Source organism: Aptenodytes forsteri, unplaced genomic scaffold (genome assembly GCF_000699145.1).
Source record: "Aptenodytes forsteri isolate BGI_AS27 unplaced genomic scaffold, ASM69914v1 Scaffold217, whole genome shotgun sequence".
NCBI classification, from domain to species: Eukaryota; Metazoa; Chordata; class Aves; order Sphenisciformes; family Spheniscidae; genus Aptenodytes; species Aptenodytes forsteri.
Window position 1 is genome coordinate 381,287 of NW_008796222.1, and position 22,551 is coordinate 403,837.

The 22,551-nt window shown below is 42.4% G+C and overlaps 2 protein-coding genes across 3 annotated transcripts in view; one reads left to right on the plus strand and one right to left on the minus strand.

Moving 5' to 3' along the window:
- Positions 1-245: 245 nt before the first annotated feature.
- HDDC2 (HD domain containing 2) lies at positions 246-9,281 on the plus strand. Its single transcript, XM_009289109.2, has 5 exons — positions 246-464; positions 1,438-1,540; positions 4,192-4,260; positions 7,786-7,924; positions 9,145-9,281. Exons 1-5 carry the CDS (start codon positions 406-408, stop codon positions 9,237-9,239), a joined length of 465 nt encoding a protein of 154 aa, XP_009287384.1. The 5' UTR covers positions 246-405; the 3' UTR covers positions 9,240-9,281.
- A 4,158-nt stretch (positions 9,282-13,439) lies between these two features.
- TPD52L1 (tumor protein D52-like 1) overlaps positions 13,440-22,551 on the minus strand; it is a 44,895-nt gene continuing 35,783 nt past the window's right edge. For both annotated transcript variants that reach the window (XM_009289112.1, XM_019474609.1), the window contains 3 exons: positions 21,177-21,215; positions 18,493-18,553; positions 13,440-13,843 (listed from right to left, as the gene is read on the minus strand). In XM_009289112.1, the coding sequence (XP_009287387.1) occupies positions 13,712-13,843; positions 18,493-18,553; positions 21,177-21,215 (232 nt within the window). In that variant the 3' untranslated portion in view covers positions 13,440-13,711. The remainder of the gene's footprint in view (positions 13,844-18,492; positions 18,554-21,176; positions 21,216-22,551) is intronic.

The window sequence follows — 22,551 nt, forward strand, 5'->3', positions numbered from 1 at the left end:
TGCCGCGACGCCTGCGAGGCGCGGCTGCGGGGAGACGTGGGCGCCGGCCGGGGGAGGGCAGGGGTGGCCCGGCGCTTCGGCGTGAGCACCGTGCGGCTGAGGAGGGCGCCTGCTGCTGTTAGTGCTGGTGCGTTTTCCTTGCCTGTGAACAGCAACGTAAAGGCATCCCGGCACAGCCTCGGGGGAGCCCCGTCGTTGGGGCAGGTGTTTCCCGGAAGCATCAAAGCTCACCGGAGCATGGAGGTCACGGTGGGGCAGAATTTCTACTGGCGTCTCTGAAGTGAGGTCCTTCAAAACCTGAGGTTTTAACGCTTACGTTGCTGTGACGCTCTCCTCACGCAGAGAGTACCGCGGACGGGATGGGTGTACAGGAATGTGGCGAAGCCAGAGAGTGTATCCGACCATATGTACAGGATGGCGATGATGGCTTTGGTGACCGAAGACAAGAGCCTTAACAAGGACAGGTGAGAGTGCCTCTGGTTATCGTGACCACCTGTTAATGTTGTGGGAGAGCTGCAACCAAAGCACTTAAAATAGCTGTCGTCATGAGGAAGAGCTTTTAAGGCACCCTGAAGGAGTTTGAAATCCTTTCCCCTCTTCTTTTCCCTCCATCCTTTGGACAGGGTGCTGTTTACCTGGAGAGCTGAAAGGGGATAAAGACTTTCATTGCTGAATTCCAGGTGCTGAGGCAAGTCATTAATGCAGAGGCCCTGGCCTTCTCTCAAGCCATAAGTAAGCAAGCTGAAGAAACTCAGTTAAAAAACAGTTTGAAGCAACAGACAGCAAAGGCAAAGCCATACACCGTGTGGATTTTGACAGGCTTAGCAGTCAGCAGCAGTCAGGAGCCTCAGAAATCATGTAGCGGTAGAAGAGAAAGCATCATTAGTGTTGAAGGAGTTGTCAAGTCTCGTATGGGATCATGCTTGCTTTGTCCCTTCAGGAGCTGATGAAAATAGTGAAGGCTTTTTTGAGTATTCTGCTGCAGACTGACATAGCTACGGAGCTGTGAGTGTCAGATTATATATTGAATTTGGGATGGCTCCAGTCGGATTACCTTCCACCAACGTTGCAGCGTTAATGTGAAGTGTGTAATGTAGTTAGTTATCACAACATCTCTGAAAGCCGAGCGTACAAAAGCTAAGTACGTTATTTTTGAATGCTATGCTCTTGTACAAACTGTATTTATACTTGGATCTACATTTACAAGCAGCAGTAGCTAGAAATCAGGATTTAAAATCATGTCTAGGTGGAAACTACTTCCCTTAGCAAAGAATTGAAAAGTGTTATGTGAAATTAAAAAAAAAAAAACCACAACAAAACACCAAAACCCTGTAAAATATATGAAAGGGATAAATTATGCAGTCTTTTAGCTTTATGAATAACAAGATAATGTTAAAATGCTCTAAAACTAATTGTTCTGTCTTTGCTTCTTGTCAGATGCATACGGTTAGCTTTGGTTCATGATATGGCTGAATGCATTGTTGGAGATATTGCTCCTGCAGATAATATCTCAAAAGAGGAGAAACACAGGAGAGAAGAGGTATGGACATAAGGTGCAGAGCCACATCTGCAAAGCGTTCTGCATGTTAATGTTCTGGTGGTAGTGAAGCAGCATAATACTGTCACTGGCGTTGGACAAGTGTGCCACAAACAACCAAAGTTTTCAAGTCATGATTTTTGTACATGTAACATCACCAAGTACAAAGTTTGGAAGGAGAACCTTTGAAGTACTCTTCATGTTGGCCATTTATTCCTGAACTGGCTGGAGTTTTGGTAGCCTGAATTAGTCACGTTGACCAGCCTTACCAAGAGGTGGGGAGCAGGGATTAGGTGCACTGAGAAGGGTGGATGACAGTTCGTGGCAGATCATTTGTGTGGTGACAGATCGTGTGGTTGTGACAGAGACTTTAAACCATTTGCACAGGACTCCAGACACATGTTGGCCATTTATTCCTGAACTGGCTGGAGTTTTGGTAGCCTGAATTAGTCACGTTGACCAGCCTTACCAAGAGGTGGGGAGCAGGGATTAGGTGCACTGAGAAGGGTGGATGACAGTTCGTGGCAGATCATTTGTGTGGTGACAGATCGTGTGGTTGTGACAGAGACTTTAAACCATTTGCACAGGACTCCAGACACAGGTGTGTGTGTGGCAGATCATTTGTGTGGTGCCAGATCGTGTGGTTGTGACAGAGACTTTATTTAAACCATTTGCACAGGACTCCAGACACAGGTGTCTGGTGTTTTTTTTTTTGTCATGAGTCTTGGAGTGCAGCGTGCCTGCAGTTACTTTATTTTTGGCCTTGTACATAATCAAACCGTTGGCTTGTCATTTCTGGTTTGTTGCATTATTTGAAGAAAATGTAAACCAATCCTCCAGCCACAGCTAGAGGGCAACATGATGCCTCGGAAACTCTTTAGAGGCTATAACTATCTCTTCAAAGACTGTAAAAAACGTTGTGGTGATTATTTTCCCCACCCATCCACTTTTATGCTTACCTGTTTAAAACTTGGGCTTGAGGGGGGCTATGACTAACTCTAGGAGTAAGCTCTTTGCTAAGAAGTGGAAATTAAAAATCAAAGGGATACTTGGCGTTCTTGAAGTACTGTCTTTACTGACTGCAATTTTGGTATTTCTTTTTTTTCCAGTGTACTTCTAGTGTGTCCTTACACTAAACAAAAAAACCCCCAAACCTCTTTCCCAGAAGCCTCCAAAGGTTGTTTTGTCACCAAAGATCAGGCTTCAACTTTGCCTAGAGGGAATTCTCATTTGTGTTAGGCAATGAAAAAGATGTTTTGATGCCTAAGTATGTTTATTTGCGGCTCCTTCTGCTCCCATTTCACTCAGTGAGGACTTTGCTGTTGACCTCGTGGGAAACAGGGTCAAGCATTAAATATTTAGGCTGACTCTGAAATACTTTGTTATAAAAATACACCAAGGGTAAGTTTCATGAGGTGGCTTGAGCTGAATTACCAGTGTGCTGCTGCCGCTGCAGAGTTCTCCTTTTTCTTCTTTTGCTCTACAGCTGACGTTGAGGTGGTTCTGAAGTTTGCTCCTTGTGCAGTAAGTTTAATCAGCTAGTCTCACCAAGGCTAAGGCAGCAGAAAATTAACTTGATTAAAAAAAAAAAAAGTTTAGATTTTTTTTTGTTTGGGGTTGTTCGGGTTGTTTTTTTTGCCGGGTAAGTCATTTTGCCCTGCTAACCTTGAAATCTGATGAGCTCCAGAGCTGGAAGGAGGTAGGGAGGAATGAGACCTTGATGCTTCAGTGGTGGGGAGCAGCTGATTCAGTTCAGCCGTATTGTGAAACTACATCCTGTATTTGAAGTGGAGGAACAATCATGGCACAAAACCTTTGTCTTACCTGTGATGTCGATTGTTTCGGGAGCAACCCTTAGTGTTACTAGGAAAACAGTAGAAATAGCACAGAAATGAGACTGATCAGCTGGGAGAGCACGAAGAGCATGCAGAACAATTTCTGTTTGCTGGTTATATCATCAGTTTGATACTGCGTTAAACCTTGTACCAAGATTTTTATTGTTGAACAAATGGTATCTCAGTCTGGGAGCACTGTGTTTTCTTGCTGCAGGGTTTTAAATGGATTTTTTTCCCTCTCTGTTTTTCAAAATCGGAGATTTTTAAAGGCTCATGTTGTTGTTGCCTGCCTGACAGTCAGTAGCTATTCTCAGCCCTGCTAGTGGAAATGTGCTAGTTGAGTGTTTGGGAAGGGGCAGTTGCTTGTCAACACTAAGAGTTGGTATTTTGAAGCTGCTTTTATGAACTGCACCTATAACCTGTTAAGTTCAAATGTTGCCTCCACTAGGTAAATCTGGAAGGCAGAGCTGATAATTGAAGGCAGTTCCTTGGTATTTGACTTGCCTGGTTTGCTCTGGGCTTATTTTTGGACTCTTGAAGATATTGGATGCACTTTCAGGTTGCTTTTCTTGTGTTTTAGACTAGTTTTCTAACAATTTACTTAAGCAGCTCCCAGAAAAGATTCTTCACTGAGTGGTCCTACTGTTTCTCTGGCAGATTTATGTACACGTGCACTTTAGAATAATATACCGTGTAGTGCATGTTTCTACAAACTTGGTAACAATTAGTTAATTCTTCAAAGAAAGATAATGATAAAAATGTGCTTGCTCAAAAAATGGATAAATTGAAATGGCTGCTTTTTTTTTTTTTTCCCCCCAGGCAGCTATGCAACAACTGACCCAGCTTCTATCAGAGGACCTCAGAAAAGAAATCTATGAACTCTGGGAAGTAAGCTTGCATTCTTTTAATCCTTTGGTAAAATTCAGGGTAACCCATTGTCCTCTTCCTGTTTACCTATGAAACCGTGTCATCTCTTATTTTGACCTCAAACAAGGTAGACTCATTTCCTTGGGAGATAAAGCTAGCGGTATGAGTCAAGGTCACTTTGGAATCCATTTCAAAAAGAAACCCCAAACTTTGGTAAAATAATGGGAGCTGATGATGCCGTGGAGTATTTTCTGCTTTTTACGCAAGTAACAATTTATATGGCTTCCATTTCTTTATTATACAGCCCATTAGGCTAAAATATTTAGTAGTAACTTCTGGTTTAGACTTAAATGTGGTGTACTGACACAGAACAGTGCTTTTCTACAAACAACACAAATTGCTGGCTGGTCTTGGGTACCTTAAATGTTTGTATTGGAAAGTATCTTCTGTCTTTCAAGGTGATTTAGCTTTTTGATGTGAACTCATGCTGTTAATTGATAAGATCTTTTATACTTGCAAAACAGGGATGATTAGATTATTTCGAAACAATTCAAGTTTATAATTACTGTGCTTTATCTTCTCCTGGCATACAGTTGCACGAGGACAAGTGCATCCACAATCTCTTGTTCACATGTTGTTGCAAACAAAGCATTATATGTTTCTTGGATTCTGTGACCTGAAACTGTATTTTATGCTGCTATTCTTACTTTCCCACTTGGACTGTATTTAAATTCCAGATATTTGCAGCCAATTTCTGCCTTTTGTTACAGCACCCTGTTCGTTTGGGTTTTTTTTTCTTGCTGTAGTTGTGTGGTGAAACTGGCAATGGGGATGGGTTTTCAGTAGTACAATTCAAGATAAAGGGGGTAAACCAGCATAACCAGATCTGGGAAATAATGTATGTGCATTTGTTCAGTGAGCACTGGTTCCTCCTACCTTGGGAAGCTGTTATAATTGAGGAAAAAGAGGTTTTGATAGATAAGGTTAGTCCTGTAGGACTCTCTTTTTTGCATATATTCTTTTTCTTTGCTTCAGTCTTCTCTCGTGATTGTGTACAAGCTGGCTCAGTATGCAGTTAGTTCTTCAGCATGTTAGCTTTTTATCATTCTCATTAACCATAATTTAACATATGCACACTTTTGATCATTTGTTCTGTTTCTACCTTCAGGATAATTTACTGGCATTGAGTCTCCAATGCAGCAGTATGCGTGTAACCCACATAGCAGCGAGTGTAACCTAAAAATCTAATATTCATACGTAGTCCCTTTAGTCTTATTTTAAGTGGAACAACTAGGTGCTTCTCAAAAAGAAAAGAAAAGTAGAGAAAAAAAAAAAGGGGGCACAAAATTAAGAAGCCTCTGATCACTTGGTTTGATACTCTGCTCTCAGCTAGCCAGGGGCATTTCCCTCTAATTTCTTTTTTGTGAGCGAAGGAAGTTATGGCCCAGAGCGGAACAATGGTTGGGACAAGATCTGTTGACACTCTTAGCAAGTCCTTCCTGCACTGCTCTGCCCTTGTCTCTGCCCCTCTTTCCCTTTCAGCCTTACAAGGACTGTTGCTTTGGACTGTATTGGTGGGCACTCTGCAAGTGTAGTGTAGGGGAGAAAGGTAGCAGAAAGATGACCCCGATGTATTTTCCCTTTATAACTTAATCCAGAATACGTTTGAAAAAACATTGACGTAAATGAGTCGGCACACTTCAGCTCTGTCCTGCTTTTTTATTTGCAAGAGCAAAAGCACAGGAGTAACTTTTAAAAGACAGACTGTGGTGTTTGAGAGACCAGTTACTGTTTTTCCGAAGTATGCTGTTATTTCACACTCTTAAACACCTGCGGAGAGGAAACAGTAAGTGTTCATTTCAGCACGGTGCACAGTTGCACATATAATAGCTGATGTTTCTTGAGGTTAACGTGAGCTGAGGTATGAATAAGATCTGGTGGGTTGTGTGGCACAAAGAGGTTGGTAACAGATTGATACTCCCAATTAATTGCTGGAGGTGGGACAGAGCTTTAGAAGCAAACAGCCGTAGTTCTCCTTCTCCCCAAGTTCTCCTTTGTAATGCTGCCAAGAGTTCGTTCTCTTTGGTGGCCAAAAAAAAAAAAAAGAGTAGAAATAAATAGATTTAAGAAAATAAGAAGTATTATTTAAACAATTTAAAGATGAGGCAAAGCTCAGATTGAAAGGAGGAAAGGAAGGTAAAAATGTTGAAATGAAATTGATGACTAAAATAATGATCAAAATGTAATTGGAAATTCAAAGCATTGTTCAAATCCAAATAGAGTAGTATATGAATCAATCATGGCTATCAAAATCTGGATTTCTGACTTTCAAGGGTAAAGCAATAAGCATAAGAACAAACAGGTTCCTAATAGTGTGTCAGACAAGGAAATGGCCATGACGCTTATCTGAGCATCACTGTGCTGGAATTACAACCCGGGATCTTGCCACTGTGAATGACACCCACACCCACAGTTGTCGTCTTAAGGTGCAGAAAGAGATGCCACGTTCTTTGGTCAGTAGGAAAAACTCTTCCTGCACTTGTGCTGCTCTCATCTGCAGAACTGCTGTGCATTGTGGGTTGTGTGGATCTGAAAGCACAGATGGGCCCGGCGTGTACTTAAGCCTCTGGTCTGATTATTGGTGGTGTTGATGATGAATGGGGTCAGACCTGCCGAGGGTATCAAGGTGATGGTAACCTGCACAGAAAGAAGCCTTTTTCTGCGGTTGGTTTTGGAAGTCAGGAGAAGACCAGCTGATGAGACATCAAATACAACGCAGTAGATTTAGGAAAGAGAAAAGGAAATGGCAAACCCGTCTGCAACCATCACTGGAAGTGAACGACAGCAAAATTGTTCAAGTTGGCTAGAAGTGTGAATGACTCACAAATATATACTGACGATGACTGGAGAGAGGGAAAAGATAGCAGAGAGATTAAAGGACTTAAAGTCTGAAGGGGAGGAAACCCCTTAATGACTCCCCTCCCTATCTCCTAGGGGAGACATAAAGACATAAGCAGCTCAGACAGATTAGGCCAAAGAGATTAAGAAGGAGTGACAGGAGAAATGTAAAGAACAACTCCTTACAAAAACAGCAAGTGGTGGAGAAAAGTGCAAAATAGGTCTTAAAAATAGGTAGTGCTAATGCATAAGCACACGCTGTGGTAACTCACAGCCTTAGCCAGGCCTGAAAAGATATTTATATATTAAAATGTTGTTAAATGGAACCTATTATTTAACCTGTATATCGTGTAGGGTTGTCTCCATATCATCCCTGATTCAGCCAAAACACTTGGTATGTTTTTAAGTTAGAGTATGCAAAAGAATTGTGTTCTTAAGTCCTATTACATTTAATAGAGATTTAGCACGTACTTATGTCAAGTGTTTTGCTGAATAGCAGTCTTAAAAAGAGAGTGAAAGACGTAACTGTTGTGAATATTTATGGAATGGCTTGTACTAATGAAGAAAATTCTAGACATATATAAAGAGCTTCTAATACTCTGTTTCAGAACAACACAATTTTTTTCTTATAACTAAAAATCTGTTCAGGAATATGAAAACCAGAGTACTGCAGAAGCCAAGTTTGTAAAACAGTTGGATCAGTGTGAGATGATACTGCAAGCATTTGAGTACGAAGAGTTGGAAAACACACCTGGCAGACTGCAGGATTTTTACGATTCAACTGCTGGTATGACGTTTGGGCTTTTTTTTTGTTTGTTTCATAAATGAAATGAAATATATAAATTGCCTTTTTTTCTGATGGGCGTTCAGACCAAGTGAGAACTAATTATTTTACTCATCACTCGAGTACCCTAAATATTTTGGGGGAAACTTACTGCAGTGTGAACATACCTTACTTTTATTTGTATGTATTGAACCTGAATCTCATTTATGCCAAGTTCCTTTTATGTCACTTTGGACACTTAGAGAGAGGCCCAGCTGTCATTACACTTGCATGTGTTTAAGGATCTCCCTCTACCGTCAGAGGGGGTATAAAGGAGGCTTCATTCTTCACTGATGCTCTGACAGCAGCTTGTTTCTACTTTGTTAGTGTTTCATGAACCAGTGAAGTGGAATTTGTTATCCCTACGTGAGCTGCGGTCTTGTGTGACCTGCCCAAGGTGCATGTGAGAACCAGCTCAGGGAAATGTTTTAGGTGCAGTTGTATTACTTTTTATTCTGTCCACGGCTTTTCAACCTTTCCAAAATAAACTGATAGTGGAAAGGAAAAATAAGTAAAATAATAGTCTTTATTATTTTAGCAAGGGAGTTGAACACCAGAAGAGGACTGTGACTCCAAGTCATCCTATCCTGGGAAAAAACTAGGGACAGACAAACTCGGGGAGAGGACCAGCAATCACCAGACACAGTCCCTGACAAGTCCCACTTATACTTTGGTGACTCCTCAGGGAAATAAGCAGCTCTCTAAAAAATGCAATAATTTGATTAGAGAAGAAGGAAAAAAAGGACATCATCCAGCATAGCTGAATACCTAATTTTCTAATTGACATCTTTGCCCTCCTACTAGAACTCAGTAACGTAAACTAAGCTAGCGTCTCAGTAGAGCCTAGAGCGTACACCCTACGTGCAGCTATAATAGGGGTGGTTTCCTGTAGCTGGATGCATAGCACGGGATTGTCCTGGTCAGGGTGCATCCTTTTTTCAGCTCTTAAGTGTCTTAGTAGAGCATGAAATATTTCTGTAAGTTTTTGGGGAAAACTAGCTGTAACTATTCTTACAGTTACTCCATAGTTCAAGTAAGATGGGAGTGCTCTCTTTCTTAAAAGAATAACTTGGTGTTCATTTTGAGCCTAACACAACGTCACTGCTAACCTTTCACTGCCAACCTTTCACACATAGGAAAATGAGAGCATTTTTAATTAACTTTCCCTTTCTTTTGTTTTGCAGGAAAGTTTGTTCACACAGAGTTACTCCAGCTTGTATCTCTGATTAACACAGAAAGGAATAAAAAAATAGCTGCCACAGCTCATCCGCATTCCTGAAATGTTCCTAAATGCTGTAGCTATAATAAATACTTCGTTTTATATTCTGTGCATTATTTTTCCTTCCGTAACATCACTAATTCTGCCAGCAGATTTTTTCCTGTGCGGTCATTGCTGAGAATCCCAGGACCACTCAGATAGGAGCAGGTAGGATAGTTACCTCCCAGATTAGAGGTTGTGTCAAGGACCAAATATTTAGAATGAGGTTTTCTGGGTTTTTTCTTTTTTTTTAATCAGCCTCTGATTGATGCAGTTACAAATAGATTCTTCACTGGGGAAATTCAGGCAAGTTTAAAAATTAGCTGATTGCAATCTGTTCATGTAGTGCACTGGCTGGGACAAGTGGTCTTGTTCTGTGACTTCTAAGTGTGTATGGATTTAAGTACCTTCTATATCAAATGGGTTAATATCTGTTCACTGTGCTACACAGAAGAGAGACCCATCAGTGCATTTCTCTAGAAGATGTTGACAGAGCCAGACTTAGAGATGAGATTTCTTTGGAGTGCATAAGCCTCAAGAAGCGATGGTGGATAAAACTGGTAATCTCATGAATTACATTTTCTCAATACGTTTATTGTTTCACACAGTTTTTCCACTGCTCATGTGTTGTATCAGGGAATGGTGCCGAGATTTCCGTAAGGCCAGTATTCCTGACTCCCCCTCACCCCAGGCTGGCAATTTTACAGACTCTTGCACACGTAATTGATAATCCCAGAATAGCCGAGGTTGGGAGGGACCTTTGGAGCTTGTGCAGTCTAATGCAAAAGCCTGCACGCCCATGTAGAGCTGGCCGTCCCGTGTTAACGCTGTTACGTGCTGGTACTGATTCTGCTCTAAATGACAGTTTTTAGCGGAAGTAATAATACTGATGTAAAAGTACAGTATGGTTGTCAAGTAAAGCTGTAGTGGTGGTAAATGCCGTAACGAGGACAGTCTGCGCTACTAACTGTTGCATCATGTGTGCAGCTGGAGATTAGGGCGATGTCACAATTACCACATAATGAAAGTTTGCACCTGGAAAAACTACCTGGTAGAGACCTGGAGCTAGCTTCTCTGTCTTCAGCCTCACGTCAAATGAGGCAGCATGAAAGTAAATTCAATTGTCATCCCCTTTAAAGGTAGGTAATCTAGCTGAGCACACATCTTCAGGCACCGTGACTCCAGGAAATGTCTCCCTCACGCAAACCTCAGGGGCCTGACAAGCTCGTGCTGCGTTCTGCGGCTGGTGCCTTTGGCAGAGGCACAGAGCGCTGTGCAGAGCCGCTGGGAGCTCTTGCCTTAGCAGCCGGCACAGCGCACAAAATCTGCAGAGCGTATTGGTCCAGGTGAGACATGGGACGCCTGCTCTGCTCGGGGAACCCCACAAGGCAGCAGCTGTGCCCTGTGGCGACCCTGGAAGAACAAGCTGCGCTTTACTGAGCGATAGGAAACTGATCAGTGCTTATTGGTGGCCGATTGTCATACTGCAAGGGTGATGGAGTGGGGCCCGCTGAGCTTTGTCCAGGGCCCATCATTCTTCAGCATTTTTATCTACCAAGATGCATACAAACCAGAGTCTCTGTTAGTTTGTATTGAATGCCAAGCACGAGAGAGGTGCAGATGCATTGGAAGAGAACTGAGAACGTTCTTCACAAACGAGAAAAGCGGCCTTAAAGAGATGTTTGATAGAAACACAGCGCAAGTGCTACCCCAGCAGGAACAGTCGGTTCCTCCGACGCAGCAGGAAGCTTTACTGGCTGGCAGTACGCATTTCTGCAGGGGGTCCAGGGGACGGAGCGCTGAACCCCAGGCAGCAGTGCAATGGTGCAAGAAAGGTAAACATCCTGGGAAACACATGGTTTGAGCGTGCGTGGTGTGGGGTTTGGTTTTGCCTAAAGAAATCCAGCAGGTACTTCGTGTAGAATTACATTCCCTTCTACTCGCTGCAGGTGCAAATGTGTGTCGGTTTTGGGCACTGCATTTTCACAGAAATGGGAATGGGTTGGAAAGAGACGGGAGGAGAAAGCGCGATCGGAAGGCATGAGCCGTGATGACAGGTTAGCAAACAGCCTGTGGGGCTTCAGGCTTCCTAATGCAGTACTGAAGTGCACTGTCCACGTGTTGGAAAAGTGTGCTAGGCCCTGGACACGCGACCTACGAGAGGAAATCGTCTCCTCCCATGTCTTTCTCCTGATCTATTCATATCAGCATTGAGCCTACACATAGTGGCAGCTGCTGTAATGACAATAACGTGTAAGGATTTATATGGAAGAGAAGCTTGTCTGGCCAACCTACCTCCACTAAGTCATACTCACACAAGCTCTTTAAATTATGCTCTTAACAAATGTAGTTAAAAGCAATTTACTGCTTTCCCAGAAGCATTTTTCTCTGTGTGTATATATATACACATACATACACATAGAAATAAAAGGAGGTCTAAATCAGCGTCTCGTAGAAGATGACAGTGCTGGGACTTCATGTTTTAACCTCGGTTTGGCTGCTGGCCCTGCTCAAAAGAAGGTCAATGGTTTTAGACCTAGAAGGTGTTTTCTGCCACGCATTTCACTTTTACTGAACTTGGTTCAATTATTTTTCTCCTTTGAACCTCAAAATTTTCGAAACTTTGGCTGCAGATTTCCATGGGGAATTTCAGGTCCAGAAGGGACTGAACAGATTTTAAAAACTGTAGGAATGGCAGGTTATGTTCTTGCAACTTACCTTGATACTCTGCTGTGACACAGCAAGGCTTAGAGATGCACAGTAATACTGGTAAATACACAGAATTAAAAAGAAAACATCACAAAGTGTAAAAGAGTAAGAGAGAAATTTATTTTTAATAAGAATATCAATAACTTCATTTACACAACCTAAGGTGACCATTAATATCTTCTTTATTTAAATAAATTCACGTTTATGCACAAAACCACAAAATAAGCTAGCAAACTGTCACAAGAAAACTGTACTAAAACAACCTAATGAAATTCGCTTCCATGCCAAAATCACGCTAAAGAGGCATTTGATATAAATGTCCAAAGTTAACTTGTGTCCAGTAGAACATTATGAAAGGACTTCCAACTTTGTAAAAACTGTAACAAAAGCCACATAGAAAAAAATCACTTAAAGCCAAGTTTCCTCACAAGCTTTTAAGCAGTCTGTAATGTCAAACTCACTAACGCTGATTTGAAGCTTTGGCTTATGCTCAAAAAATGCATCCATCCTGAAAGTAGCCAGACTGTTTTCTACACCTTATCAATAAAGTTGTGCTCATCTCAGCCTGGCGAACGGAGTAATGCAACATGCAGACTGACACGTGCTCACTAGACAGCAAGATAGTGTCACAAGCGTGCTGCTCTTTTCTTAGAAAAAAATGTGAAAAGGATGCAAGAAGGCATGCTGAAGCAAAGCTGAGAGATGACTGGCTCTTGGTGATTAAGCAGATATAATGCGGTTGGTGGAATTATGTCCTGGAGTGAAGCACGACAAAATTTGACACCAAAAGTGAAGCACCTACTTCATCCTGTGTGTTCTAAGATAAGGGGCTTACGCTAGCAGCTCTGAAAGGCGGACTGAAGGCATGGGCTCTCTAACCTATGGCACATCTTAAGCCAGTTGTTGGGTTTGTACTCTTTCACTTAAGGCTGTGTCTTGACCGAGGCTCATAAATTTACCTTCCCTTATTTTTGAGGGGAAGATATGGAAGCAAAATTATTAGAAGTTCCCTTTGCTCCACTTCCCTTTGTAATTGACTTACACTGTCAAGTCTTACCAAACCACAGAGAGCAAGCAATGGAACGTATTTTTAAACCGAAGCTTTTCCAGCTACAGTGATCATCTTAAATCAGCAGCTGTGATCAGTTCAGTTTCTATATGAGCAACTGGGTGTCTCTTCCTGTCCTCCTTAACTCTGCTGACTAATGGGTGGAGGGCAATGCCAGACTGTACCAGTGAAGGAGAAAAAACTTTTTGTGACAGTAAGTGATTTACTTCCGTTAGGAAATAGATCATGTACAGACACTCCTGAGCAAAGGGCACCTGGTATGGCTGGTAGACAGCTGGTATATGGACTATCGCTGGCAGTAGAAATCTTTGCACAGCTCTAAGTCCATCTGTCTGATGTGGCACTGAGAGGGGAGTTGGAAACCAACGGATAGAAAACAGTAAACTAAAAGAAATAAGAAACAGAGACTGGGAGATTGTTGGAGGGAAGTTACGTGCAAATGAAAACTATTTTGGTCACTTAACATAAAATTTAAAGCATTGTAAGTCAATGGCTTGCACGTGGTTTCTATGGTGTATGAAGTACCTGATGATAAAATGGCCCACCCAAAATACAAATAGAGAGAGGAAACGTTTCTCCAGCACAAGGCCAGGGAGGCAATTTTCCGAAGCTGACGAAACCTTGTTGCACGAGCTGGGTGGCGAGGGAGGTCTAAAAATCACTGGCTGGGCAAGTCTCTGAAGAGAGGCATGTGAGGCTCAGGAGGGCCTGCGGTCTAACACTGAAGCTCTTCTTCGCTCTCTGGGAGTCGAGTGCCAGCGAGGGAGCTCTGAGCGCTGGCCTGGGCTGTAGAGCTGAGAACTTCTTCAAAACTGCCCCCTGTGTGGCTTGTCCCACCAACCTTGGTCTGAAACAAGGCAAAGAAAGAACAGCAAGTTCCTCTGCTGACACTGTAGCAAGTCCCATTTGCATTCCACCCGGTGGCCATGGAGGGCTGGGAACTGTTTAAAGCAGGCAGAGAACGTGTGGGGCTGGGTTTTTCTTAGAACAAAAGCTATAAAAACAGTCACATAAAGCAACCCCTTTCCTCCCCCGATTTCTAGACTTCTAGGTTGCAATCATAAAATCCGCCAGGGGCATTTATCACACGCTTAAAGGAACCAGTCCCTAAGTAGATCCCAGGCAGGATCCTAGATCCTGCCAGTAAACTTAGTGCGGTTCCTTACATGAGTAGCTCGCACTGATTTCACTGTTTTTTCCCGTTCTATGCAGGCTGGATAAGAGATGGGTATTAAAACGAACTGGTTCATTTGCTGAGTAAAGTGGCCCATCCGCCAGCAATGGTAACACAGCTGCTCTCAAAATACATAAACCGTACTGGGATTTTGGACAGTAGAAGGAGTATAGTAACCAAAGAACAAACCCAGCAGCTTGTCTCCCTTCAGGTACTTGTAGCTACCCAGACACTGATATATAGAACTGCCCACAGCATTTTCATGTGGGGAGGGGGGAGGAAGAGAGAGCAAATTACATTAATGAAACATGACAATGTGCTCACAGGTCATCTACTTTCAAAATGCCTCAGTTTGCTGAATTTGTAAATACAAGTATTAAAAATAAAAACCAATATGACTAAGCCTCTGAAATAGAGTTTTCCTAACAAAGACAGAGCTCTATCTAAAGATTTGGAAATGGTCAAGACTAAGTGACGAAGAGACAAAGCTGTTTTGACTGGGTTGTCTTGGTAAGAGAACGTTCTTTTGTAGTTTGGCTTGCCGATATGACGATATGCACTCAAAGTTGATTCAAGCCTGAAAACAGGGCAAAACTTTCTACTCCATCCTAGAACGGCAGCAGGACTTAAAGACAAGCTGGCATTTGTCCAGCCTGTCAGCCACTGAATGCTTAGGAAGATTATTTTAATTAAATGCAATTTGTGTCCTAAGTTTCCAAAGGGTTAATCCTATGTAATCCTTTGTTTCATCAGCTAGCACAGGAGCTTGCCTAGCTTGAAAATTCAGTAAAATAAGGTAGTAGTAGGCTTGATATTTGCTCTGACAGTTTGAGTCACCGTTATTAAAAGTTCCCATCTCAAGAGGTAAAAATCTGTACCCAGTCTAGTGGGTTGTGCTGACTTTCAGAAAGTATTGGTCCATCACTGATTTTTGCAAACAGCAATACGAAATACATGTATTGTTAAATGTTGGTAGGCCCCGAACTTGCAGTGAAAAGGCAGCCACTGCCTAGTAAAGTACTATTAAGTTTTCATGGCAAAAATCATGACTTTTATTTGCCAATTAAAATTCTCAAAAGAACATTGATTCGGACTGATCAGAGCGATTGTGAAAGTAGACTATTTCTGCACTATTTCAAATTACTCAGATAAGGTGCATCTGAATTTGGACACCTCAAAATCAGAAACATTAATGCAGTTTCATTTTCTATTTGCTTTTCTGCCTACTCTTCCATCCGAAAACAAGAATGATGTAAGTCACTTTACTGAATGCCTCTGGACAATACCCCAGTGTTTACGCAAACATTCAGTTCATCACTGTTCTGATTTTCAGAAAAGTTGAAAAGAATGAGGCACCCAGGTCCTGCTGATTTCCAGGGGAAGCTGAACTAATACTCTCCTAAGAAAGCTGCAACCCAAAGTCCAAACTCCAAGAACAAATAAAATCCAATTTGAAATTTGACTTCTGAATGTATGAAAACTGAACATCAGTTTTGGCTGACTACAGAACATTGTAGGACCACTGAAGATCTGTAGCTAATATGGGGGGTGGGGGGAAGATGATAAGGCTACTGCTGTTCTTCTCTTTTTTCAGAAGCCTCTCTGGGAAGTTCTCCACTTTTTCAGACCACAACAGGATCCTGGAATTGAAGGGACGGCCTATGATTTCTCCTCCTCGTCTTCCTAATCTTGCAAGCCTTGGAACGGAGGCAGGGAAAAGGAAGAACAGTACTGAGACATTCCCAGTTGTCCGCAGCCTCCACTGGTGGCACCCTAGGTCCATGACTCCAGCTTCCTTTCTCCATTTGCACAAAGAAATGAAAGAAAGAATGAGAATACAGAAAGAAAATGTTTCAGAAAATGTCAGTGGGTTTGCCCATAAAGATGGACAGTGACGGTTTGATGGGATGTGGAAGATCACTTTAGACTCAAGACTTTTTGTTTTGTCCTGCTTAATTAAAGATTCTGTAAAGGATGGTCTAAGAGCACTCTGACACGATAGGCTAAGAGCTGGCATGACAAATAGTCTCCTCTAGAAGAACATCTTTGCTTAATCAGCGAAATAAGATCAGGCTCCTCAAGCAGATCACTGTGAGAAGAAACGGTCTTCAGAGCTGTGCAGTTTGAACTGACTTTTCCTCTTTCTGAATGACACACTGAGGTGACTGGAAACAGACACCCCTCCCTTGATGCAGAAAGGGCATCGCTCACATTTGTCCTTTACCCCGCAAAGCAAGGCAAAAGGCTTTAAGCTGTCCCTCTCACAGGTTGGCCTAAGTGTAGGAGGAATGGATTTGTGGAGTCTAGAGTAGTCTAGAAGCAAACTTGGGAGCTAGAAGTACTACTGAAAGCCCCGAGAGTAGGTTTAGTGACTAAATGGGTACAAAAAGTGCTGTACTTCTCCAACTGGTGAGTGGTGAAAAATGCAAAAAAAAAAAAAAAAAAAAACCATTTAAAACCTCAGGGGTTCCAATGATTAAGCTGTCCCTCTCACAGGTTGGCCTAAGTGTAGGAGGAATGGATTTGTGGAGTCTAGAGTAGTCTAGAAGCAAACTTGGGAGCTAGAAGTACTACTGAAAGCCCCGAGAGTAGGTTTAGTGACTAAATGGGTACAAAAAGTGCTGTACTTCTCCAACTGGTGAGTGGTGAAAAATGCAAAAAAAAAAAAAAAAAAAATCCATTTCAGACCTCAGGTGTTCCAATGAGCTGCATCCCTTATCTAAATGGGTAGAAGGAACACAAAGGAATAAGCAAGCGATATGCTTGACTGCAACAGACAGGAATTCAGACCTTCCAAGCTGATGCACCCCACTGCATGAATGATTTTTCCTACAGTGAGGTTGAGTATAAAAAGCATTTGCAGCTAAGGCGAAAAGAATGAATAGGAAAGTGTATACAGGCACTGAGCTGGGGCTCTGGAGGTCTGTGTTCCGTTCTAGCTCCTTGGGCTGCTCCTAGTCTTCCCTGGGATGCTGCCTCCCACCTGTGAAACTGAGATGATGTTTCCTTCTCTGACACAGTGCAATGGAGATGACATTACCTTACACAATCATGACTTAAAGTTGTCAGAACAGCCTATCACTAAATAAATGTGAACACTCAAAATCTGAAAATGTTAGAGCAACTCTGCGTTCTTTGACGGACATGCTTTTTTAGGAACATAAAAATAAATCAAGCTCTCTGCTGCTTACTTTCCTCAGACACTGACTGGAAAATTTTATGTGCTGTATGATTTCACAGTGGCATGGAAAAGACAGACCTTCCCTGTGCGCCTGCTGCTTCAGTTCTAGCTGTAATTTGTGTTTTCTGTACAACGGAATGTCCTTCTGTCCCAAGTGGAAGGCCATTTTCTTGCCTTTTTAATGCTTTACAAGTTGTAACGCCTTTTGACATTAATCTAGTATTTTCAGTTCCCCCTAAAATGAGGGGTGATCAATTTGGCCCTTGTCCACTGACAGACTGTACTTGGAATGTGTTGGAATCTTTCTATCGCAGCAAAGTAAAATGCCATTTTATAAGCACACTTGACTTTATCTGATGTATAAGAACCATGAGGAGACAAACCCTCTTGTCCCCCCCTTGAATGTGCCTTTACCGTGCAGCAAAGATTAGCTCACTGCAAATTTGCCATGCTCTGTCATGCTGAACAAGAACTTTAACAAGTGCTATTAGTGATAACTGGTAACTTTGCCATCGGATCTTCCTGTCCCACAGCAAATATGTCCATATAGTTTTGAAATTTGAGACGAAACACACCTGCATTAAAGAAAGTCGAGTTCAGTGCTAAGAGCACACAGGTAGTGTGAATCACACCTGAGTTACACGACAGCTCCCACCAGCTGAATAAGGGGCACTTGGTGAGTACACCTCTAATATTGGAAGGAGCATAGCTCAGGGATGGAAGTTCACTCGGCAGGCACACGGCTGCGTCTGTCTGGCAGGGCACAGCACAAAGCTCACGAGGCCACACTGCTTTCAAAATCTGACCTTGCATCTGCAGATGGCTCTGCCTTGCACAGCATAATCAACCGTGATCACACCTTATGAGATGTCTCTTGCTTTCCATTTTAGTATGGCCATATTTTTGGCATTTCTGAGACCTCTTGCTTACTCTGGCAGACAACAGAAGTAATTTCTTGGTAACAAAGCAGAGAAAGACTGTTTCTTTGCATAGTGCCTTCATTTTCTATTAGTGCTCTTGCAGTTCTGTGAAATTCTTGATGGAACAGCAAATTCAACTGGTCTCCTGTACAAATGACAGGGACAACTAAGCTGTCACACTTCAACACGCACGGCCATGTAACTCTGCCTCTAACCTTTACCTTAAGGCTTGTGACAGTGGTCTCAACCTTCTCCTCAAACGATTTGAAAGTTGGAGAATTCCTAGGAGAAAAAGAAAGGTGACGGAAGGAAGAAGAGTCAGTTCCAAACGAAATGGGTAACTCCACAATTTGATCAGTTCTTACCAGGCAACAATGCTAGGACAGAATGAAGGCTGGCTGGCAGCACAGGGCTATAGACTGATAGGGTATGAACACTCACTGGTGCTCTGTCAGTCAAATCCAATTACGGTAATCAGAGGAGTATTTTTTTGGCTACAAATTTGCAAAAGCAGAACCTGCCTAGTAATTGAAACTAAACAGTGACTGGCCTGCCTACCCTCAGATAGATTTATCGTGTTCTCAGAACAACCGGAGAACACTGGCTGTAGTGCTGCATTTCTACGGTTTTATCCATTTGTGTTGATGCTATAAAGAAGTTAACACTTTTTTCAGCTGATGAGCAAGTTCATAATCTACATAATTAAAAAGATGACAGTTTAATGTCCTGAGGCTACGATGAAGGAGATTAGAACTACGGATGAAGTGGGTCCCAAATGCCTTTGAGGAATCCTGACCCCCACTCCATAATTTTGTGACCGCAGGTGTATCCTGCTGCTTTCAGAGACAAAGACTTTAGTGAGACTGTGTTCCTAGGGTGCCCCCCTGACAAAGCTAAGCTTTTCTCTGCCTTTCACTCCCTGTAGAACAGAACACAACACTGTTTTGGGGAAAACTGTGAGTTGAACATATCTTAAAAGAATAAAAAAAAAAAGGCAACAGCTGTGATTTTCCTTCTTAAAGCAAATCACATACTTGGTTTGCTGGCTTGCCTGACAACCTTGTTCTTTTTTTCTTTCTCCAAAACTTGAAGCATAGCTTCTCCCTCATTTTAAATGCATTCAATTTTTTATATTTCTTCCTACAAACGGAACATACTGACAAGAACTAGTATCTGCCACGTAATATTATGAATATAATGCATATGCTGTTCTAAAGTGAGAGTATGGATCCCCATAGAGATCTGTACTCAAGTTGCCCCTCAGTTGCTTAGCTGGATATCTCTTCTCCCCTTTTCGCAGCAGCTTCCCCACTGCTGATAATCCCTGTCCCACGTAGGAAGACACGCTAGAAGCAGGCAAGGTGGAGGGAGTACAAAAGCTTGTCTCCTCCTCCAGCAGTTTAGCCAGCACAAAGGACTTGGGCAAATCTACAGTGGGTAAAGGGGACCTTCTTCTGGTTCTCTGCCCCTTGCTTGACAACTGAGAGCTCAATTATAGCATACTTTCTGCTTCATTATTAGCGAAGACTCTGCAGCTCAGAAACTGTTGTCCAGCAGGGTTCCTCTTTCACTTTCTTTACCATAAGAAACAAAGAGGTGACAGGATCTCTCTAAGCCCAGTGCAGTATAATGAAGCAGTTACTTAATCGAGTGTTTAGTTCTTCAGCTTTTTTCCCACCTGTCTATTGTGGTATATCCAGAAAGACATTATAGAAACTACCACCACCGAAAGCGCAGGGTACCTCCTAGCAACATGGCCAACAGGGTGTACTAAAAACACTACATCCATTTGTTCCTACGTGAAATAAAACATAACAGTGATCTTTAACCATAACGGAGGGTACCCTCACAGTGGAACAATGAGGCAGAACCACTTTACCCTGGCAGGTGCCCGTGCCTCTGTGTCATCCATAGGGAAAGGCAAACACAAGCAGGAGCCTGCGCTTCATTTTGCAAAGCGATGAAGCCAGTGGCTGCTAAAACTTTAGTGTTCCAGTTCGTCCTCTTTGCACATTCTGGGAACTTACCAGGAGCATGATAATGGCCTTTATTTCTGCAAATACATTTACATAATATCCCTTATCAGGCTAAGTTAAACTGACCCTAATTTAAGGAAAGGGCAAACGAAAGCCAGTTGGAAAAGTAATGCAGATTTACTTTTGGTTTCTGTTAAATAGGTGACAAACTTTTCATAGGTCAAAAGGAGAGAGAAATTGAGTTTTATAACTTACATTTGACCCATAGGTCACGCTGGTGAATGCTTGCCTTAAACTATCCACCTGCTGAAGTTGAATAAATTAGTATCCATCATATAGTTAAGAGATTTGTTTTCCCACATGCTTGGCAGGGAGTGGGGATATTCATATATTTAGAGGCTGAGGGGGTAAAAAGAAAGCTGGATGCTAATTTTATTGAAAACAGCCAGAGCTTTACTTGAACAGACATCAATATTTGGCTGCAGTCAAGTAAAGCATGAGTATAGCCATTAAAATATTAAAGCACTCATATAAAATCCCTCCACAGGAGCATGAGCCAAAGCCTGCTGGAGTGGAAAGCATCTCTGACGTTAATGGGCTTTGGATGACGATGTTCTAGAGACAGCAAAACAACTGAATTTCAGATTCAGTAATACAAACCTGATAACAATCAACTACCCAAATACATCTCAGAACTGCTTAGTTTACTCAAAGGCTTGTACAAGAGATTAAACAGTTAATACAATTAAAAGGAAAAAAAAAACAGATGGCCTGTCCTGCAGCCCTTATCTACATGAATAACCTTACTTGATTGAAGTGGGACTATTCATCCAACTAAAAACTGCAGGATCAGGATCAAAGTATGCAAATCTCCCCTCATTACACTGTTGAACATCACCATAGCAAATTGAATATGGGTAGCATATTACCTCATTGCAGGCATGCTTATGGAGTGGCGAATAGAGTAACTGTGGGATGAAAACAAAAGATAAGGAAAAAAAGCTGTAAAATCCAGTTTGCAACATGATTATAACATATAATTTTTATTTTTTTAAATTAACTTTAAATATATATGTATTTTCAAGAGTGCTGGTACTCTCCCTCTCCTGATGGCAACAGCTTGTCAAACTCACCTGTGAATTCCAGCCCACTTTCAGCACTGAAGATCTTACCGCTACATTCTCATGTCAACTGATCAGCAATTTAATAGGGCTCAAAAGAATGATGCAAAACAGTTCCTGGCAATATCCGTTTAAATGACGCAGACCCCTGCTATCTACAGAGACATGCAACGTAAGACAGAGGAACAGAGAGCTACCTCGGTGTTCCGCAGTGACAGACGACAAGCTCTGTGTTGGGTGAGTACAGTACACCTCAGGTTTGTGAACATAGACAGAGCTGGTTCAAGGCAGTAGGTAAGTAGGCAATTGCCTGCATTTGTTGCACGTACGATGTACACAGGCCAAACAGCCAGTGCTGGCCCCCAAATCGTATAGGCTCCTGCACAACAGGCTACCTAAACAAGAGGTTTCTTCAACCAGAGAGGCAGCTCTCTCAGCTGCAGCAGTTGCTGTCCCCATCTCTCTAGGACATTTCACCTCCTCCTTCACACCTCAACACTACCAAGGGTAGAAAGCTGTTTTCCACAGCTCTCATCCAGCTTTCCTTGCCACGCTTCCCCCGTCAGACTTCTCAGCAGCAAGAGTATCAGAAGGTTGGCAAGCAGAGGATGGAGCCTCCGCATCACTCAGAGATCCCCAGATCCTCTTGCACGCCTTCAACCCTGCAGATGGCCACTCACCCTAACTGCTTGACTTACATTAGCCACATTCTCCCACCTGAGCCACCAAAGCCAACTCTGCTATCATATCATCACCTATTCCCTACTGCTGGGAAGCATCGAGCCTGTTCTGAATATGAATCTTTATTTGAAGTGTAAGAACTGTCCATAAGTACATTTAGATCTGAACATTGTAAGTAAATTGTGCACTGCAAGAGTATGTATTGTTTCAAAAATTCCTGCATGGCTACTTTCAGTGCTGACTGACAGCTGCAGACCGGTCTGATTGAGAACAGCGAGAGCTGAGCTTTAAGGGACACCAACATTTGGCTGCAATCAAGCAAAGCATGATTATAGCATTAAAAAATGAAAGCGCTCATATAAACAGCACGTGTTTGTTCTAAACTATACGAATTCAGAGCACTGTGTCCATATACACACAATATTTTTGTCCATATTTTTTTTTCCAGATTAAAGAGTCAATAATAGGGCTGGGGGGGGGGGGGGGGGGAAAGAGCTTTTTG